Source organism: Pelodiscus sinensis, chromosome 6 (genome assembly GCF_052426305.1).
Source record: "Pelodiscus sinensis isolate ZL-2025 chromosome 6, ASM5242630v1, whole genome shotgun sequence".
NCBI classification, from domain to species: Eukaryota; Metazoa; Chordata; order Testudines; family Trionychidae; genus Pelodiscus; species Pelodiscus sinensis.
The window spans coordinates 91,472,159-91,492,849 of record NC_143057.1 but is presented as its reverse complement, the minus strand read 5'-3'; the positions used below and the strand labels follow the sequence as shown (position 1 = coordinate 91,492,849).

The window sequence follows — 20,691 nt, the reverse complement described above, 5'->3', positions numbered from 1 at the left end:
CGGTCGTATGTGGTGCTGGTGGCAATGCTAGGTGGCATGTCGGTGCCGGCTTTAGTGTCGGTGCCAATGCAGTCAGTGCCATAGGAACCAGTGCCAGCGCAACTGGCGCCATCTGCACCGTCTGTGTCATCGGTGCCGGGTCAGAACTCAGTTCTGATCTGGTTGCCACAGAGGCTACCAGTGCCGATTCTCTTGGTGGTGCTGGGTTGGGCACTGATGTACTTTGGCCTTGTTTCTGCTTGTTGGGTCAGTGAGTAGAAGCCACACCCAAAGTGCCCAGTTTGTCTCCTATGCTAATCCACGTTGGGAGTAGGGAGCGTGAGGGAGAGGGTCTCCTCTTCACATAGGCAGGCTTCGGTGAAACAGGATGACGTCTGGTGGCTGCCACCAGCACCGAAGGGTGGGAAGAATCGGTCTGAGGCAGCTGCAATGTTTTGTCAAACAAAAGCATTTTCAGCCTCATCTCCCTGTCCCGCCTAGCTTGAGCTGTGAGTTTTGAACAGTGGGGTCATTTTTGAGGGATATGCCCCTCACCCAGGCACCTTATGCAGTGCGAATGTACATCTGATGCAGGCATCAGCTTGTGGCATATTCTGCATTTGTTGAAGCTGGGTGAATCCAGAATTGTTCAGTTAACGAGTCCCTTCTTCTCTTTTCCTGTTGTATAACTATATGTACACTGTTATTTTTACTATTTTTATATATAGGGTTTTTTTAAACGAAACTACGCAACTGTTAACAACCTAACTAAACTATATAACTAAGAGCTAACTATTAACAATTTTACTCTCAATTCCTGATTGTTGACGAGAGGGAGCTCACTGGCGGGAGCCGGACCACACACTCAGGAATGGCGCGGGAGCGGCACAAGACGTCCAACATGCATACGTAGTCCGGCAGTCTACTGCTGAAAAAGATCTCCGATCTTTGGCACTGGGACAAGCCCGACACCTACAGTGGAGCATCCATGGGGACACTACTTGAAGAAGAATCATGATTGACATGGCCATGATGGGGCTCTGAGAATTAGGTGTGCTTTGTCTCTCCTTGCCTTGTGGACTACCCTGATTAACAGGAGTATGGGGGTGGGGGAACACGTATAGAAGGTGGGATGACCAACTGATGAGAAAGGCATCTCCCATGGACCCTTAGCCAGTGCCTACCCTAGAACAGAATAGGTGGCATTTTTTGTTGGATTGTGTGGCAAATAGTTCTATATTGGGATGACCCCACTGTCAGAAAATATGTGACAATATGTGAGGGTTTATTTGTCATTCATGGTTGGTTGGAAGTGCATCTGTCATAATGGTCAGGGTGCCCAGAAGGTGCACCACAGTAATGTTTATGAGGTATTTGAAGCACTAGTTCAAAAGTGCTATGGCTTCTGTGCAAAGTACTCGAGATTGGGCCCCACCCTGACAGTTTATGTAAAACATTGCCACAACATTGTCTGTGAAAAGTCTAACGTGATTGTTGGTGAGGAACGGAAAGAATTCTGCGCAAGCATGTCTGACTGCAGAGTTCTAGTACATTTATGTGTAGGTTCGTGTTGCTGCTGGGCCGTGTGATGTCATAGGTGAGCGCCCCATGCTGTAAGAGATGCTTCTGTCATCATGGAGATGGATGGTTCTAATAGATAGAAGAGGTCTCCAGAACAAAGGTTGTGGAGACTTATCCACCATTTCAGGGATTTCTTTACCAGTATTGGAAGCCCTAGGGATTTGGACAGCAGGTGGCTATTGGGCTTGTAGACCTGTCCCGGGCTTCGCTGTAAACATCTCATGTGGAGATGAGTGTTGCTGACAACAAAACTACATGTTGCCATGTGTCCCAGTAGCTGAAGGCATTTGTGTGCTGTTGTTCGGGGACTGGATTTTAGGGTGTTTACCAAGACCACAATTTTTTGGAAATGATCCGGCAGGAGGGATGCAGTGGTCCTTGTTGATTCGAGGTACACTGCTATAAATTGGATCTTTTGTGTTGGAGAAACCGTTGATTTGACTTCATTTATTTGTAGGCTAAGATATTGGATTAAGCTTCTTGTGTTTGACAGTGATCAGTGGGAGTCATTGCATGAGTGCACTTTGAGGAGGCAGTTGTCCAGGTAAGGGAATATGATGATGGTTTGCTTCCTCAGATATGCTGTGAGGACTGCCAGAACCTTTGAGAAGACCTTCGGGGTCATAGAGAGTCCAAAGGGCAGTGCTTTATATTGGTAGTGTTGTGAACCTACGACAAATCAGAGAAAATGTCTATGAGCTGGATGAATAGAGATATGGAAATATGCATCTTGCAAGTCAAGGGACAAGAACCAATCGTCCTGTTCCAACGCCAGTATAAGAGTGGCAAGCATTATCATCTTAAATTTCTGTTTCTGAATGAATTTGTTCAGTGCGCTCAGGTCTAAGATGGGTCACCAGTCTTCCAACCATTTTTCCGTCAGGAAGTAATGCGAGTAATAGCCCTTCCCCTTAAATAGCGCAGAGACTTGTTCAATTGCCCCTATATGCTCTGTTCTCTTGAGAGTGGTTCCTGAAGAGCAACTGGGATGGGAGATAAGGGAGTAGAGACATGAAGGGGATAAGACAGCCTTTGTCAATTATCTAGAGGACGCACCTGTCAGAGGTTACTCGCTGCCCGTTGCCAGAGAATGGTAGTAGCCGGCGGTAAAAAAGTTTAGCTTGCAAAGGTAGTGTTGGAAGAGACAAGAGGCTCTCACGACCCTCAACCAGCTGTTCACATTTGCTTATTGGATTGCTTTGGGTGTCGTGATTTGGTAGAGGGAAGGTGTCGTTGTTGAGTTCTGCCTCTGTCCTGTGGATGTTGGTCATCTTTGTTATAATGTTGAGTAAAAGAAGGGCACTGAGGTCTAGAGTAGGGCTGATAACTGTACTGTCTCCTTCTAGGTGCCAGGTTGCGGATCCCTAGTGAGTGAAGCTTTGCTCTGGAATTCTTGATCGAGTGCAGAATTTCGTTGGTATTTGCTGCAAACAGCTTTTGGCCATCAGATGGAAGATCTTACACCATCGATTAATTCCACTCCCTTTGAGAGAAATCCAAACCATGAAGCCCTTGTTGCGACTACTGCTGTTGCATAGTTGCCAATACAAAATTGTAAGGTGGAGGACGTGTAGCCTTTACGTCTGAATGAATCAAGTCTCTTGTTATCATGATCCAAGGGGGTGGACCGGAATTGTTGCTGCTTAGTTTTCTGTTGTGTAGCTTCCAGTACAAGAGAGTTAGGTACTGGATAGGTGAAAAGAAACTCAGAGCCCTTAGGTGAAACATAATACTTCTTGTCTGTTCTTTTGGGGGGTAGAAGTGGTTGATGCCAAGGTTTGCCACACCATCTTTGTAGGATCTATTATTGCTGGATTAATTGGTAGTGCTATTTTAGAAGGTGTTACTGAGTGCAATATGTCCATTAATTCATGTTGAATTTTCATGACCTCCTGGAGGCAGATATTTAATTCAGCAGCCACACATTTTAAAAGGTCTTGAAAATGTGCAAGGTCATCTGAGGTAGTAGAAAGTGGAGGCAAAGATGCTGAAACGGGTTCGTTTGACTCCAGGAGTATGTCCTTAACTTGGTTGGATGGTTCCTTTTGCTGTGCTTGATTCATAGGTGGGGAATGTGATGAAGGGAAATATTTCACTGGATGTCATTTCTGGCCATGGTGGTTTTTGGAGAGGTTTCCAATTGTTCAAATATTGCCACTATGGGTATGGCACAGGTGGAGGTACCCAGGGACTGACATACTGAACGTGAATGAAGACATGTTCCCATAATTAGAGCATGACCTGGAAGTGTAAATAGACTGATCTGTGGGGGGGGGGGGGGATTTTTCTGGAGAAAACCCCATAAAAGTCATCTTCAGATTCAGATGAAAATCTGAGATAATGTCATTTGTGATGTTAACACAGCAGAAGAATGATCAGGACTGAGAAATGGTGAATTGACAGTAGAAGAGACTAATAAGTCTCTATGCTGCATATATTGCTGAGCTGGCATTGAGTGTGTCATATTAGGAAGCACTGGTGCTATTTGAGGCATTGAATTACATCTCGGTGCTGAGAGTACTAGAGACGTGCTTGGCGCCTCTGTGGTGGAAGTGTCTGTGCCAGGTAATATGGCCGGCGCCACACTCTCCTGCTGTGTGGCAAGGTCATATCATTCCTGGATTTGTTGCAGCTGATGAAGCCGGCAACTTAAAGCCTAATGCCTCAGAGGGGGTATTGAGCATCCCATTTTGCTAGCTGTGCTTGTAACTCTGGAAATGCACGGAGCATCATAAGCACTTCGGAGCCGGCAACTCCTGAGGCAAGGATGAGGCTCGTTTTTTTGGCGGGCTTTTTACCTCCGCCTTTTTTCTGATGCTAGGGCTTTGGCCCAGGTCTGAGGCAGGCCTGAGAGATTTCTCAAGGAGAATTAACTTGAGACACAAGTCTCTGTCTCGTCACACCTGCAACTTCATTTTTGAGAGACATGCCCCTCTCTCCAAAGCAGCAGACGTTTTGTGCGTGCCCATACGAGATGGAGATAAGATCTTTGCATGTAGAGCAGCACTTGAAACCCAGTGACCTGGGCATGGAGCCAGACAGCTATCTGGAGTAAACTGGGAGAAAAACCATATTCTATGATTTTTTTTCCTCTAAACTAAAGTGAGCTACAAACAGGGACCTAACAAGAGAGAAAAAAAAACTTGGTTTTAAAAGGGATTATTATCTAAAATGCAAAAAAGATACAGAGCACTGCTAATCTTCGTCTCGGACCAGAGGCAGTAGAGAAGGAACTGGGGCGGGGGGAGGGGGGCTCGCACATGCGCAATGCCTGCCGTATAGGAGTGTACGGCTGCAGATGAGCGCATGCGCGGCCCCATAGACACTGCTCTAAAATCTTCAATTGATGGCTCGGCAGAGGCCCACCCGATGTGGAGAACTATAGTGAGCAGGGGTGGGCACTCACTGACCCTGAGGAAGAAGTACCCCTCTATAAGCCTGGGTGGGCCAAGCCCAGTCCTGCCCCTTTAACTACCCAGGAGCCCAAGGGTGGTGCTGATAGGATAAAAGCCACAGCCGCCAGAGGAAGCAAAGGCCTGCCCTGAGCTCCCAAGCCAGGAGGGCCCGGAGGACCTTGAAGAGGGTGAGAACTGGCCCGGGCTGCCGAGCACCCACTCTGAAGAGACCTTCTTTACCCTGCCTGTGGGTGCAGACTAAAATGACCCTGAGAAACGGCAGCCTGTGTGGGGCCAGGTAGACAGCAAGGGGGAGTTAGGAAGTGGCCTGGGGAAGCCAACAACTGTCAGGCTGATCTTAGAGTGTGTCAGCATGTTGTGGACTGGATCCCCGCTGACCCCAGTGGCAGCCAGTGCTGCCACTGCTAGGGCCCTGGGCCGGGACATGGTGAAGCAGGGAAGGCCCACGCCCCCTTTGGCCGTCACCCCACATACAGGGTGGGTGGCAGTCTCCCTCTCCCCTCTCTTGCCTGTGGAACTGTGTTTGTTTTGCTGCCCCACCCTGAACCAGGGCCTGGGCCGTACTAACTGTGGGACTGTGCTTGTGTTGCTGCCTGCCCTGTACTCACGGCCTGGGGTTTAAAAGGAGCCACTGGACATTTAGTTCCAGGCCTAAGCACAGCTCAGGGACCCAGGACCCAAGCAGCTGGTTTACAAGAACCCACGGGGACATCTCTCAAAGAAGAATAATTAGTTTCTACTTATGTCTTATGAATTCATTTTACTCATTCATTCAGTTGTACCATTCTGATATAGCCTGAAACTGAGGACAATGCATCACCTGGATGGGTCACTGGTAGGCATTCTCTAGCGCCCCAGTGCATAAAAAGAGCACATAAAAAAAGCATACCTACTGCTATACCCCTATCTAAAGGTTTATCTTATTTTTCTGACTGTACCAGTCCTCCTCAGTGAGTTGGTACCATGGTGAAAGAGATGGTGTTCATGGCCTTGTTTTGTCTCTAGCCCCATTGTAGTACTGAGCAATTTGAGAAAGTGAGAAGAAAAGTCCCTGCTCCCATAAGTCCAAGGAATACGTCTGTGTCTAGTCATTAGCAGGATGTCCAAGAGATGGGAAAATCTCCCTTACCCCTCATCTATGTACCTACAAAATGGTGAAGCAATCTCTTGCCTTAAAAATTAGTTATTCAGTTGAATCTTGCAAAAAGTTATGCATGCAAATGGTTTTACTCAATGAGAAGTCAAATACATTGAGTTTAATGTATTTGTTTACATCAGTTAAAATAAAAACTTTGCAGGATTAATTTCAAAGTTTCCATTTTAAATTAAGATAAATGCATATCCTTGTTTAGTCATACCATGCATCTCCAGTGTAAAATAAAACCTTCAGATTTTCCTTTAGTTAAAAACATGAAGAAAGTCTGGACTTTATTTTGTGATACTGGTCACTTTTCTGGATTTGATATTAAATAAAATTCACTGTGGCCATCTGGAATGGATTAGGCAGTCTATGAGTATACCTTCCTCCACCTCTCTATCCCTGTCACTGTGTACATACAAATTTTATAAACTAAATCTGAAGACACCTGCTAACCAACTGAAAATCACAGCTCAGCTAACTGCATCACAAATGAAAAACTCCCTTTCTAGCGATTAGAAAACATTCCAGTCATATAATGCTCTTGTTAATTAGCTGCAAATCACCTGCTGGTTGACATTTGCCATGTAGGAAGAAGTTTTCAAAATTATATTTTAACTTTTTTGTTTCATATTTCCTTAATTCCCAGAGTCTGTTTGATTCCTTTCAGTTACAAAGACCCATGTAAACTTAAAAAACAACAAATGGTCTGGTAGCACTTTATAGACTAAGAAAACATGTAGGTGGTATCATGAGCTTTCGTAGGTACAGCCAAAGACATGTTACACATACACAAGCAATTTACGCACACACAGAAGCCCAGAAGTTCACAGATTAAGAGTAAAAACCTAGACTGTACCTCTGGCCTTTAACTTACAAATGTGTACTAAAGAAGAAACAAATAAAATAAATTACAATAGAAATTAAGTCCAAAGGGCTGGTCAAATTTTCAGTCATAAACCTTAATTTATCTGCCAAACTCTTAAGTTCTACCATCTAATTACATATTTATTCATAATTCACTACCATACTGTTTTGGGGTTAACATTAATTAAACATAACATTATAAAATATGTAATACTCTTTGGCTCAATTTGGTATAAATACATTGTAGCTATTGAGGTAGGCATTGTAGACCTTAATACAGGGCTCGGCAAACTTTTCAAACCAAAGAACCAAACTACATCAAAATTCAGAACAAATGGTCAACGAAGAGCCAGTATAAGAATGCCCATTTGCATGACTGAAAATATACAAATTAATATTATTGATAACTTACATGATTAATAGCATAAATGAAATATTGTACTCACAGACTTTATTTAATGGGACTGCTAATGCTGGGGATGCAGGAGTCAGGATTGGGGTGCATGGAGGGCTTGGGCAGGGGATTGGGGTGGGAGAAAGGTGCAGGAGGCAGGACGCTGAGGATGGGAAGTAGAGAACGTGGGAGGCCTGGGGCCGGACTACCTTACCTGGGCTGCTGCAGCTGGATAGTAGTGGCTGAATGAGGGGCTGGGCCAGGATCGCCGTAGCTGGATTGCACACTTCCCTCCTACCTGTGCTGCAGGAGGAGAGGAGAGTGGCTGCTTCCAGCCCTTCCTGCAGCCAGATGCGAGCTGGGCCGTGGGGTCACCCCAAGATAGAGGCTGGAGACAGGACACTGCACCCAGATGGGGGGTGGGCTCCAATTGGGGCGTTGCTGGCTAGGCTGCTGAGGCTGGAGCTGGAGTTAGGCTACTATGTCTGGGCTGTTGCACAAGTCGTGCGGCCACCAGAGTTGAACTGCAGGGTCTGCCCCAGGAGCATGGTGGCTGGAGATCATAGAATCATAGAATAATAGGACTGGAAGGGACCTCGAGAGGTCATCGAGTCCAGCCCCCTGCCCTCAAGGCAGGATCAAGCTCCGTCTACACCATCCCTGACAGATGTCTATCTAACCTGTTCTTAAATATCTCCAGAGAGGGAGATTCCACCACCTCCCTTGGCAATTTATTCCAATATTTGACCACCCTGACAGTTAGGAATTTTTTCCTAATGTCCAATCTAAACCTCCCTTGCTGCACTTTAAGCCCATTACTCCTTGTCCTGTCCTCAGAAACCAAGAGGAACAAATTTTCTCCTTCCTCCTTGTGACACCCTTTTAGATATTTGAAAACTGCTATCATGTCCCCCCTTAATCTTCTTTTTTCCAAACTAAACAAGCCCAGTTCATGAAGCCTGGCTTCATAGGTCATGTTCTCTAAACCTTTAATCATTCTTGTCGCTCTTCTCTGTACCCTTTCCAATTTCTCCACATCTTTCTTGAAATGTGGCGCCCAGAACTGGACACAGTACTCCAGCTGAGGCCTAACTAGTGCAGAGTAGAGCGGCAGAATGACTTCACGAGTTTTGCTTACAACACACCTGTTGATACAACCTAGAATCATATTTGCTTTTTTTGCAACAGCATCACACTGTTGGCTCATATTCAACTTGTGGTCCACTATGACCCCTAGATCCCTTTCCGCCATGCTCCTTCCTAGACAGTCGCTTCCCATCTTGTATGTATGGAACTGATTGTTCCTTCCTAAGTGGAGCACTTTGCATTTCTCTTTATTAAACCTCATCCTGTTTACCTCTGACCATTTCTCTAACTTGCTAAGGTCATTTTGAATTATGTCCCTATCCTCCAAAGAAGTCGCAACCCCACCCAGTTTGGTATCATCCGCAAACTTAATAAGCATACTCTCTATCCCAATATCTACATCATTGATGAAGATATTGAACAGTACGGGTCCCAAAACAGACCCTTGAGGAACTCCACTTGTTATCCCTTTCCAGCAGGATTTAGAACCGTTAACAACAACTCTCTGACTACGGTTATCCAGCCAATTATGCACCCACCTTATCGTGGCCCTATCTAAGTTATATTTGCCTAGTTTATCAATAAGAATATCATGCGAGACCGTATCAAATGCCTTACTAAAGTCTAGGTATATGACATCCACCGCTTCTCCCTTATCCACAAGGCTCGTTATCTTATCAAAGAAAGCTATCAGATTAGTTTGGCATGACTTGTTCTTCACAAACCCATGCTGGCTATTCCCTATCACTTTATTACCTTCCAAGTGTTTGCATAGGATTTCCTTAATTATTATAGATGGCCATCAGATCTGTTGCCACCTGAAAAGCCTCAGGATCTCCTATTGACTCTGGCTACTCTTCTCATCCTGGTGGAGTACTGGAGTTAATGGGAGAGCACTCAGAGATCAATTTATTGCGTCTAAATAAACATGATAAATCAATGACCAGTAAGGATATAAAATCCCATTTAATCATTATGTTTAACTAGTTAACTGCTTAAATGGGGGTGGGCTAGAACAGCCCCCCATTTGGGTGGGAGCTGCTCCAGTCCACCAGTTAACCATAACCAGCAAGGGTGACGCTTACTGGTTAACCATTCACATCCTTAATGGCCGACAGATTGATCACTTCTATGTCAATCCATCATGTAATGGAGACAAGCCTTAAGAAGAGCTCCCTGAGCAAAGGGGATGAACAAAAAGAATTGTGATTGTAAGACCTCATAATAACTCTCGGGATTACTTGTGGAATGATACAGTTTGAACCCCATCTCTTGGTGCCTGAAAGCCAAATGCAGCCCTAAATATATTAAAAATGAAAGGCTTTGCTTTGGTCATCTCTCCACAAGTATGTGAGAGAGTTAAAGAAACTTTGTCTCTCGTTTGTGCCTCTCAACAGAGGTTAAGAAAAATTCTTTTACTTATGAGTACAAGAACTAAGAGTGTATTACACTGATGCCATAACTATTTCCTCTCCCTTGTAAAAGTCAGCAGAGATAACTCCACATTGGGGAAATATATCCTGCACGTTTTTGAAGAACCTCATTGCCACGTTCTCAGATGGAGTTTTGTGGCATCATGCCTTGATAAGCTCCAATGAGAGCATTGCACTTCTGCATTTACCCTTATCAAATGCTATAATAACTTCTGCCTACCTAAACTACCTCTGTATACAATAATTTTTTACTGTACATTCTAAAGTATTATATAGTGATGCTCTGAACTAGAAAATAGCTGCCCAGTGATTCACGGCAGTGGGTCTATCATTCATTGAGTAAAGTGATTCTTTATATATATATATATATATATATATATATATATATACACACACACACACACACACACACTAAACACATTTCTATGCATTTTCTCTATTTGAAAGGATACGAAAAATCCCAAGAAAGAAATGTTTGGCAATGCTATTTCCTCTCCTGTGAATACAGGCAGTGCTGGGGATACATGTTGCAGTGCAACAGGTTGATGACGAGAGAAAACACAACATATAGCCTAGAAATATATACCTCAATAACAAGGACAGTAGTAGCTGGCAACAGTACAGACATGTGTAGTTAAGAAAAGTGCTTCATGGCCTCTTCAGCTCCCTCCCCTGCAAAAAAACCCTATGTGCTACCACTTGAAAATGCACAAAATATACTATATATGGCATTTTCTAGTTTTCCTGAAGTTTGTCCAAACTATAGATTATAAAAATACTTGGATTACTCGGTATGAGGCACTATGGGGGTAGGGATGTTAAATTTAGTTTAATCAACTAATTAACTAGTCAATGGAATTGCCATGGACTAGTCCAGTGGTCCCCAATGCAGTACCCACAGGTGCCATGGCGCCCACCAGGGCATTTATATGTGTCTGTCGAATGACCTGGGCTGGCCCCGCCCCTGGCACACAGCACATGTGTGGTGCCAGGCCCTGGCGCACAGTGCATGGGCGGCCCCTTCCCCAGGCACACGGCACATGCGCAGTGCTGCCCCCGGGTGCATGGTGCATGCGCAGCCCCGTCCCAGGATGCACGGCGCGTGAGTGGCCCTTCACCCCGGCAGCCCCAAAAGGTTGGGGACCACTGGACTAGTTGATTAGTCGATAAGCGAAGAAGCTGCAGCAGGGTTAGCTCCCAGCCCCAAGCGCTAACCCTGCTGCAGCTCTACCTTTTAAATGTATTAAAAGACAGAAGGCTCTTAATGCATTTAAAAGGCTGAAGCTCAGTGAGGGGAGAGCGGGACCTGGCACAAGCCGGGACAACTGATTCATAGCTTACACCAGGTTCTCCCCCACCCCCGCTGCTCACCAGCCTTTTAAAGGTATTAAGAGACAGTCGGATCTTAATACATTTGAAAAGCAGAGGCGCAGAATCCTGGGACTGGGGGCAACCCAGCAATCAGCTGATTCCTGGCTCACGCCTGATCCCTGCTACCCCCCTTCAGAGACAGTGCTGGTGGGAACCAGCTTTTAAGCCAGCTTCCTCTAGCACCAGCTCCTGCTGTGGGGGGAGCTTATGTTGACTAGTCACTTACATCCCTATATGGGGCTGATTTTTTACTCATCTATGTAGTGTTTATTCTCACACAAGGGGTCCCACTTAACTCAGCAGGATTTTTGTATACATCAGAGTTGAAGGATTTATTAAACTACATATAAAATCATTATTTATAGGGATTCCTATCTATTTAATATTACAAACCTTCCAAATTTGTAGGCATGAGAAGGTACTAATTGCAGGGACCACATCTATGTCAATATATCACTGCAGCACTTTACTGAATAAGTAACAATGCAGTTTATGAATGGGAAAAGGCAAGACTACCTCTAACTCAATAAGAAGAAACTTTTCTTAAATCTTTTATGGCTTTAAGTTATTTTCTTACATAAAGCACTATGGCTCTGTCAATGTGATCATGATGGTTTTGTAAATCACATTAGATTTGTTTTTAATTCTAAAATATAAAATAAAGTCGGGTAATGGGATACCACACAGGGATGTGAAATTTCATGCTTGTATTCGTTTAAAGAAACACTCTCTCTAAGTGAATGAAGTTCCAAATGTTTCTCTGTTTAAAACATTTAAATTCTAGGGACCAAATTCTGCCCTTTGGAGATACACGCACGCATCTCAATTTCCCTCTGGAACTCTCTTCTCCATAGGTTGTTGGATATGTGTTTTACTTGGTCTGCTGCCATACCAGGGAATAAAATTAATGACTATGGGTCTTTCATCCCGGCAGGAGGAGATTCATTCCCTGCACATTTTTTTCAATCAGTCATATGTTATTTGAAAAGGCAGCTTTTCAGTACTAGATATAACAAGCTAATGGTCTCAAATTATGAGTCTATACCTTACAGAAATGAACAGACTTGATTAAATATCCTATCGTTAAAGAGAGAATATAATTTTATTTTGCTTATTCCCCTCACAGTTCAATCTGTGATGTAAGCAGCTTGTGCAAGGGAGCAAAGGGACACTATGTCCCCATCATTTTCTGAACAGGTGACCAGGGCAAGCAACACTCTTGCACCTAATGTGTGCTGCTGCAGAATAATCATGGGCAGGGGCCCCAGGAAAGGGAGTTTAAAAGGTGGCAGGAGGGTAAAGGTATGGATGATTTAAAACTTTTTTTTTTTTTGCTTTCATGTTCGTGAGAGGAAGAGATTAGTTGAAACAAGGGAGAAAGCTCAACTCAGGCTAAAAGTATAACCTCAATCTTCCATACCAAAAAATAATTTGCAATATAGTATACTGGGTACTTTAGCCTCTCAAGTTTCATATTTGGAAGAGAAACTATGTAGAACATGGTTCTTAGAGCCTCAGATTGAGATAGCAGCTGGGTCTCAGGCAGACAAAAGGCTATGGGTAAGAGGACACTTTATGTTTACAAAGATATGGGATCCAATTCATAGGAAGGAAAGAAACTGGATGGGTGTGTCTGCTTTTTTATTTTGCACTTACTCACAAAGCCTAGGCCCAGTTCCACAGTGCTAACTCTGCAAAGCTAGAGATCATCTTGCTAAAATGATACCATTTGTGACACCAACAATGTTGTATCCAAGTGTAATGACTGTAGTTTGTCCTCAAAAGATGCACATACTACTCCTGTGTACCTTCAGAGATAAAAAATGGACTCACAGAAATTCCCATACTATTTTTAATGTTATTTTGACAAGAAAAAATGAAAGCGCCACTGGAGTTTGCTACGGTCAGAGTCACTTTATGGGAAAGAGATAAACTACCTAAAAATATAGAGTATTAATCAACGGTAGACTTTATATAGAAAACTGTCATCACAGTATCCTAGAATTATTAATATTTCTTTTAAATGAATTCACTGCAACAATTACAGGTTAAAATATAAGAATTTGTTATAGTCTCAGACTAAAAATGATTAAATGAATCATCCAATTAGGGTGATAACGAAAACAGCCTTCATTTGTTTAATATTTTAGTTCACATTCATTCAACATTATAGTTTATTCTGTGTACAAAACCAACACACAAAAAATAACTTCAGATTTTTCAAGTAAAGAGATAATAGAAAGGAAATTTGAATAATGGGTGCAATTCCTTTATCAAATATCCCCATTGTGTTTAAGTCAGGGGTGGGAAACCTCAGGCCTGGGGGCTGGATGAGGCCCCCAGCTTGCCTGGATCCAGCCCCTGAGGCTCAGGGCCCCATTCAGCATTGGAGAGCCGACACAGGCACTCCAGACCCTTGCCGCCCCACTGCAGGGCTGGACCACACAAAATCTACTAGGCTGGGCCCCTCTAGGCTCTAGTGTGTGAGAGAAATGTGGGGAATTTCTTTCTCCCTCTCAGTTGGGGGTGGACTTTTTCTTCATACTTGTGAGCGACCCCTGACTGATTTTTCTGACCACCCCTGGTTTAAGTAATTGCTACTCATATGTTATATAAGGTCAACCACTATTCTGATATTCTGAAATAAATGCACAGTATAAGCTACCTGCACTTAGCTACCATGTGACATTTATTTGAAAGAAAACAAACTTTAAACTAGGTTTGTTGGGGGCAGGTGAGCAAAGCCCACAGGTAAGTGCTGCATGTGCGGGACTGGGAGATGGGTTGGAAATGGGGGGGACTACGGCCTATAATGGCAACGAGAAAGGAGGGTCAGGGCACAACAGGGAGGCAAGATCAAATCAGTATCTTAGATGCCTATATACAAATGCGAGAAGTATGGGTAATAAGCAGGAAGAACTGGAATTGCTAACCAATAAATACAACTATGATATCATTGGTATTACAGAAACCTGGTGGGATGGGACGCATGATTGGAATGTTGGTATGGAAGGGTACGGCTTGCTCAGGAAGGACAGACAGGGAAAAAAGGGAGGAGGGGTTGCCTTGTATATTAAAAATGTACACACTTGGACTGAAGTGGAGATGAATGTAGGAGATAGCTGTGTAGAGAGTCTCTGGGTTAAGCTAAAAGGGGTAAAAAACGAGGGTGATATCATGCTAGGAGTCTACTACAGGCTACCTAGCCAGGTGGAAGAGGTGGATGAGGCCTTTTTTAAACAATTAACAAAACTATCCAAAGCCCAAGATTTGGTGGTGATGGGGGACTTCAACTATCCAGACATTTGTTGGGAAACTAACACAGCGAGGCACAGGCTATCCAATAAGTTTCTGGACTGCATTGGAGACAACTTTCTGTTTCAGAAGGTTGAAAAAGCTACCAGAGGAGAAGCTGTTCTGGATTTGGTTTTAACAAATAGGGAGGAACTAGTTGAGAACTTGAAAGTGGAAGACAGTATAGGGGACAGTGACCACGAAATAATAGAGTTCATGATCTTAAGGAAAGGTAGAAGGGAGACCAGCACAATTGAGGTAATGGATTTCAGGAAGGCAGATTTTGATAAGCTCAGAGAACTTGTAGGTAAGGTCCCATGGGAAGCAAGACTGAAGGGAAAAACAACTGAGGAGAGTTGGAAGTATTTCAAAGGGACGTTGTTAAGGGCCCAAAAGCAAACAATTCCGCTGTGTAGGAAAGATAGAAAATATGGCAAAAGACCAGCTTGGCTTAACAAGGAGATCTTGCACGATCTCAAAATGAAAAAGGAGTCATATAAAAAATGGAAACTAGGACAACTAACAAAGGATGAATATAGGCAAGCAACACGGGAATGCAGGGGCAAGATTAGAAAGGCAAAGGCACAAAATGAGATCAAACTAGCTACAGTCATAAAGGGAAACAAGAAGACTTTTTATAAATACATTAAAAGCAAGAGGAAGACCAAGGACAGGGTAGGCCCACTGCTTAGTGAGGAGGGAGAAGCAGTAACAGGAAACTTGGAAATGGCGGAGATGCTCAATGACTTCTTTGTTTCGGTCTTCACCGAGAAGTCTGGAGGTGTGCCTAACGTAGTGAATACAAGCAGAGAGAGGGTAGGTTTAGAAGATAGGATTCACAAAGAACAAGTTAAAAGTCACTTAGGAAAGTTAGATGTCAGCAAGTCACCAGGTCCTGATGAAATGCATCCCAGGATACTCAAGGAGCTGATAGAGGAGGTATCTGAGCCTTTAGCTATGATCTTTGAAAAATCATGGCAGACAGGGGAGATTCCAGAAGACTGGAAAAGGGCAAATATTGTTCCCATCTATAAAAAGGGGAATAAGAACAACCCAGGAAACTACAGACCGGTCAGTTTAACGTCTGTCCCAGGGAAGATAATGGAGCAGGTAATTAAGGAAATCCTATGCAAACACTTGGAAGGTAATAAAGTGATAGGGAATAGCCAGCATGGGTTTGTGAAGAACAAGTCATGCCAAACTAATCTGATAGCTTTCTTTGATAAGATAACGAGCCTTGTGGATAAGGGAGAAGCGGTGGATGTCATATACCTAGACTTTAGTAAGGCATTTGATACGGTCTCGCATGATATTCTTATTGATAAACTAGGCAAATATAACTTAGATAGGGCCACGATAAGGTGGGTGCATAATTGGCTGGATAACCGTAGTCAGAGAGTTGTTGTTAACGGTTCTAAATCCTGCTGGAAAGGGATAACAAGTGGAGTTCCTCAAGGGTCTGTTTTGGGACCCGTACTGTTCAATATCTTCATCAATGATGTAGATATTGGGATAGAGAGTACGCTTATTAAGTTTGCGGATGATACCAAACTGGGTGGGGTTGCGACTTCTTTGGAGGATAGGGACATAATTCAAAATGACCTTAGCAAGTTAGAGAAATGGTCAGAGGTAAACAGGATGAGGTTTAATAAAGAGAAATGCAAAGTGCTCCACTTAGGAAGGAACAATCAGTTCCATACATACAAGATGGGAAGCGACTGTCTAGGAAGGAGCATGGCAGAAAGGGATCTAGGGGTCATAGTGGACCACAAGTTGAATATGAGTCAACAGTGTGATGCTGTTGCCAAAAAAGCAAATATGATTCTAGGTTGTATCAACAGGTGTGTTGTAAGCAAAACTCGTGAAGTCATTCTGCCGCTCTACTCTGCACTAGTTAGGCCTCAGCTGGAGTACTGTGTCCAGTTCTGGGCGCCACATTTCAAGAAAGATGTGGAGAAATTGGAAAGGGTACAGAGAAGAGCGACAAGAATGATTAAAGGTCTAGAGAACAAGACCTATGAAGCCAGGCTTCATGAACTGGGCTTGTTTAGTTTGGAAAAAAGAAGATTAAGGGGGGACATGATAGCAGTTTTCAAATATCTAAAAGGGTGTCACAAGGAGGAAGGAGAAAATTTGTTCCTCTTGGTTTCTGAGGACAGGACAAGGAGTAATGGGCTTAAAGTGCAGCAGGGGAGGTTTAGATTGGACATTAGGAAAAAATTCCTAACTGTCAGGGTGGTCAAATATTGGAATAAATTGCCAAGGGAAGTGGTGGAATCTCCCTCTCTGGAGATATTTAAGAACAGGTTAGATAGACATCTGTCAGGGATGGTGTAGATGGAGCTTGATCCTGCCTTGAGGGCGGGGGGCTGGACTCGATGACCTCTTGAGGTCCCTTCCAGTACTATTATTCTATGATTCTAAACTGGAGAGCTATGTCAAAAAGAAAAAAAAATCTAGAGGGCTTCTCACCTTGTGTCCTCAGATACATCTCTACATCTCTATCTACTATTGCTGATTATCATTCCTTTCTGCCTATAGCATAAATACTGGCATCACTGATAGAAGCACAAGCTATGCTCCCAATATTACCTACAGTAAGCAGAGCATGCAAATCTCTTTTATCAGTCTTTTTTAATTGCCATGAGAGAGGAAAAGGGGGAAGAGAATGCTTTACAATCTCCTTTGTTTCTATGCCATCTTGGAGCCAAGCTCCAGGTTGGGTCTGATGTAAGTGGGGACTTAACACTGATGTTTCAGACTTAGCGCTAAAATAAATTACAGAATAAATCAGCATAAGTCAGGGATTTCAGGGTAAGCAAAGGCAAGTCCTTAAGGTTATTTAGTGAAAAATTTGTTTGAGAATTTCATTTTTATTACCAATAGTTATAATCATTAGATGAAAAAAAATTCCCTCATAAAATTACATAAAACATTGGTTCTGAGGATATTTGTTTATAAAGCACAGACACATTCATATATGTATATAAATAGGACCACTCACATGTATAAAATTAATCCTGCACATTCAGTATGTTTTTATAGAATGGGTGCCTTAAAATTGAACATTATTAGTTTCTAGATGTTGTTCTTTAAGGACTTTTTCAAAGTGATTTTTACTATTAGACCAAAGCAGTTCTCTAAAGATACTGAAATTCATTGCATTACTCTAGCTACTACATATGTCCATTAATTGCATGTGTTAAAAATAATTTATAAAATATTGATGAAAACACATTTCCACTCAAAATAGTTACATACAAGAGTCCAGTACATGTAGCATATTCTTTGATTGCTGCACTATAATAATTTAAAGACAGGATGTTCCCCCCCCAAAAGTTCATGCCTTTTATGCTCAAATTCCACCCAGGAGTGAGATTTTTGTCTTATAAATCTTGAGGGTATTACTCCATAATTGAAATTTTCATTGACATTTGACACAGAGTGAGTATAGAATATGCTTTTGAAAATTTATAATAGAATCTTTAAAGATCCATAAATACTAGCATCACTGTGTTAATATTTAGAAAAAAGAAAGCTCCCCATATGTGATGGATACTACCCTTTTCCAAACATACCAGCATTCAGTAACTAAAGGGTTAACCCCAGAACAGTGGATATCCAGGAAGTGTTGGCAGGATGACAGTAGAGCCTATGCGAACAAAGTGTGAGATATGAACTGAGAGCAGTGATGTCCCTGCTGCAGTTCTTTGTGTGGCTTTGGGAGAGGAAAGCTGTGGAAAGATGGAATGAATCTTGGAAGCCAACATGGAATGTCCAGCAGCAACATTTATGTCTACAAAGGATGGAACACGGGAACAAAAAATGTGAGTAGACAGGGTATGTTTTAGTTAGACACAATCAGGTTATTTCTTTGTTTTGTCATTTGGTTAAATTTCTCTGTGGTGAGTCCATGTGTTCCCCCACATACTGAAACTAAAGCTGAATCCCAAAGAAGGAATTATCTGTGTTTTAATTTGTTTCCTCAGTTGCTCTGTAACACCTGACAACTAAGTATACTTTACCAAGTATGTGTCCTTTTGTTTTGTTAATATAACCACCTTTTTAAAAAGCTATGATCTGATTCCTTTATCCCACAAAGCAAGAGGGTCTATGTGCACATGCTTAAGTCTGAAAAGTCAGATATTAAAAATCACACTTTGTTTTCAAGCTCTCTCCTGAAGGAAGGTAAAAGGGCTTGGGGTACCCCATGAGAAGAAGTTCCTAAGTGAGTCTTCCTGGTTTCAAAAAAAAGGGGGGAGGTTAGCACTTGGGTGGTGGCAGCATGTAACCCAAAGTCAGGGAATCTGTGACCTTTGGGAGTTTTTAAGCAGGAGCCTGTTGAGGCAATGTATTTTTTAAAGTCTTTTGCGGGCCCCCACCTTCTGCATTCAAAGTGCCACAGTGGGGAACAATCCCACCTCTACCACCATGTTAAGGCTGTAAAGTACAATATTAATTTACCTGTAACTACACAAAGAAAATAGAGTATTTAATAGGATTGAATGATTACAGAGAAAGCAGTGTCGAACATACTTATAGTAAAGGTAGTATGCACAGTGAAATACCTTTACACATAAGCAGCATTGGTATGAACACTGAAAATGTCATTGTATTTTTTCTTTAATTAAAGAAGCAACAAATTCATTACACAGCCGCAAATGCATAGTCAGATGTTCAGCTGCTGCAAATCTGCATAGTTCTATTGACTTCACTGAAGTCACACTGATTTACACCTAGGATCTGGCAAGAATATTTTAAATTGAAAACAATATACAGTAGTAACAAAACAGTATTTTTCTCCTGCTTTTTGATCTTCTTCCCAGAATTTATAGAATTTTTGTTCAATTATAAAAGTTTTAAATGATCAAGCAAATGCATCATCTCTGCTCCAATACTTTTCATGGGAGTAGTTATGAGAAGCACAGATATGGACATTATTGAAATTTTAAGTACAGAAAGTTCTTTCTAATTTTATAAATCTATATTTTAACAGTCTGATATATTCTCAAAGACAATCAACATATCTTTTTACCCTCACAAGATTACCTACCCCTTACATTACTTTAAATATATGTTTTATACATAAGTAAATAGAACAAAACCATAGAAAGAAGATAAAATAAATACAAGACTTGCAATAAACCATACCTAGTAATAAGAACAGCATTATCGTGGTGGGCAATCCCATTTTCTGGAATGGTGTTTCCATCGCTTTGGTGGGAAAGAATGGATTTCTGCCACTTACAGAAGCTATCGAGGGACTTGTCTGCATGGTGGTTTATCTCCAAGTTTGGCTGCAATACAACATGCATACCAGAAATGTTCCAAACAAATTACTAAGGTCAGTTGTTAAGCCTTTTGAAGACTAAAATGGGACTATAATTAGAAGCAGTGGTTTCTAGGAATAATTTCTTCTTGCCAATTTTTATCTCTAAAATCTGACCCAGAGTTCAGTTAGTGTATTACTGAACAGAAATTCTTTCATTTCCAGCTTTAATAATGATTACATCAATATAAAATATTAGATTATCAAAATATAGACATAGATATAAAACTGTAATTGTAACCTAACCACTGAAATCGCCAGTAGGTGACTGTTATTAAGATGATAGATGAGTTATATTCCTTAAAACTATTTCAATTTTCCTTAAAATTAGTAAAAGATTACAGATGAGGTTTTATACTGAAATATACCCTTTATAAACAATAATTAGGTGGATTGCAATGGTATTCAGTGAAATATCTTGTAATTTATTAGTCTGAAGTTTAATCTTATTGCAGCTCAGTCTTACCTGATCTTCAGTGAGAACAATTAAACGAGTCACTATTATATTCACAACGTTTCCTAGACTGGAATCACGATAAAGTTTGGCAACCTGACCTCCAGAAAAGAAGAAAAGACAGAAAGTCAGACAAAAAACACCATTCATTTAGCACATACTTAAAATTAGTCTGTTTTCTCATACTACATATAATTTCATAATTTGAACACTGATTACAAGCATCTAAAGTATAAGTCAACCTTAATCTATTCAGTAGGATAAATCAATATTCTCTACACCTTTTTCACTCCAAACATTTTATAGAATAAACTTGTTTCATAACTGAATAACATAATGACAAAGAGGT

The 20,691-nt window shown here is 42.0% G+C and overlaps 1 protein-coding gene across 5 annotated transcripts in view; it reads right to left on the bottom strand.

Moving 5' to 3' along the window:
* Positions 1-20,691, bottom strand: part of ADAMTS6 (ADAM metallopeptidase with thrombospondin type 1 motif 6) — a 368,722-nt gene that overhangs the window by 283,073 nt on the left and 64,958 nt on the right. For all 5 annotated transcript variants that reach the window (XM_075932396.2, XM_006117000.5, XM_075932394.2 and 2 more), the window contains 2 exons: positions 20,355-20,438; positions 19,711-19,856 (listed from right to left, as the gene is read on the bottom strand). In XM_075932396.2, the coding sequence (XP_075788511.1) occupies positions 19,711-19,856; positions 20,355-20,438 (230 nt within the window). The remainder of the gene's footprint in view (positions 1-19,710; positions 19,857-20,354; positions 20,439-20,691) is intronic.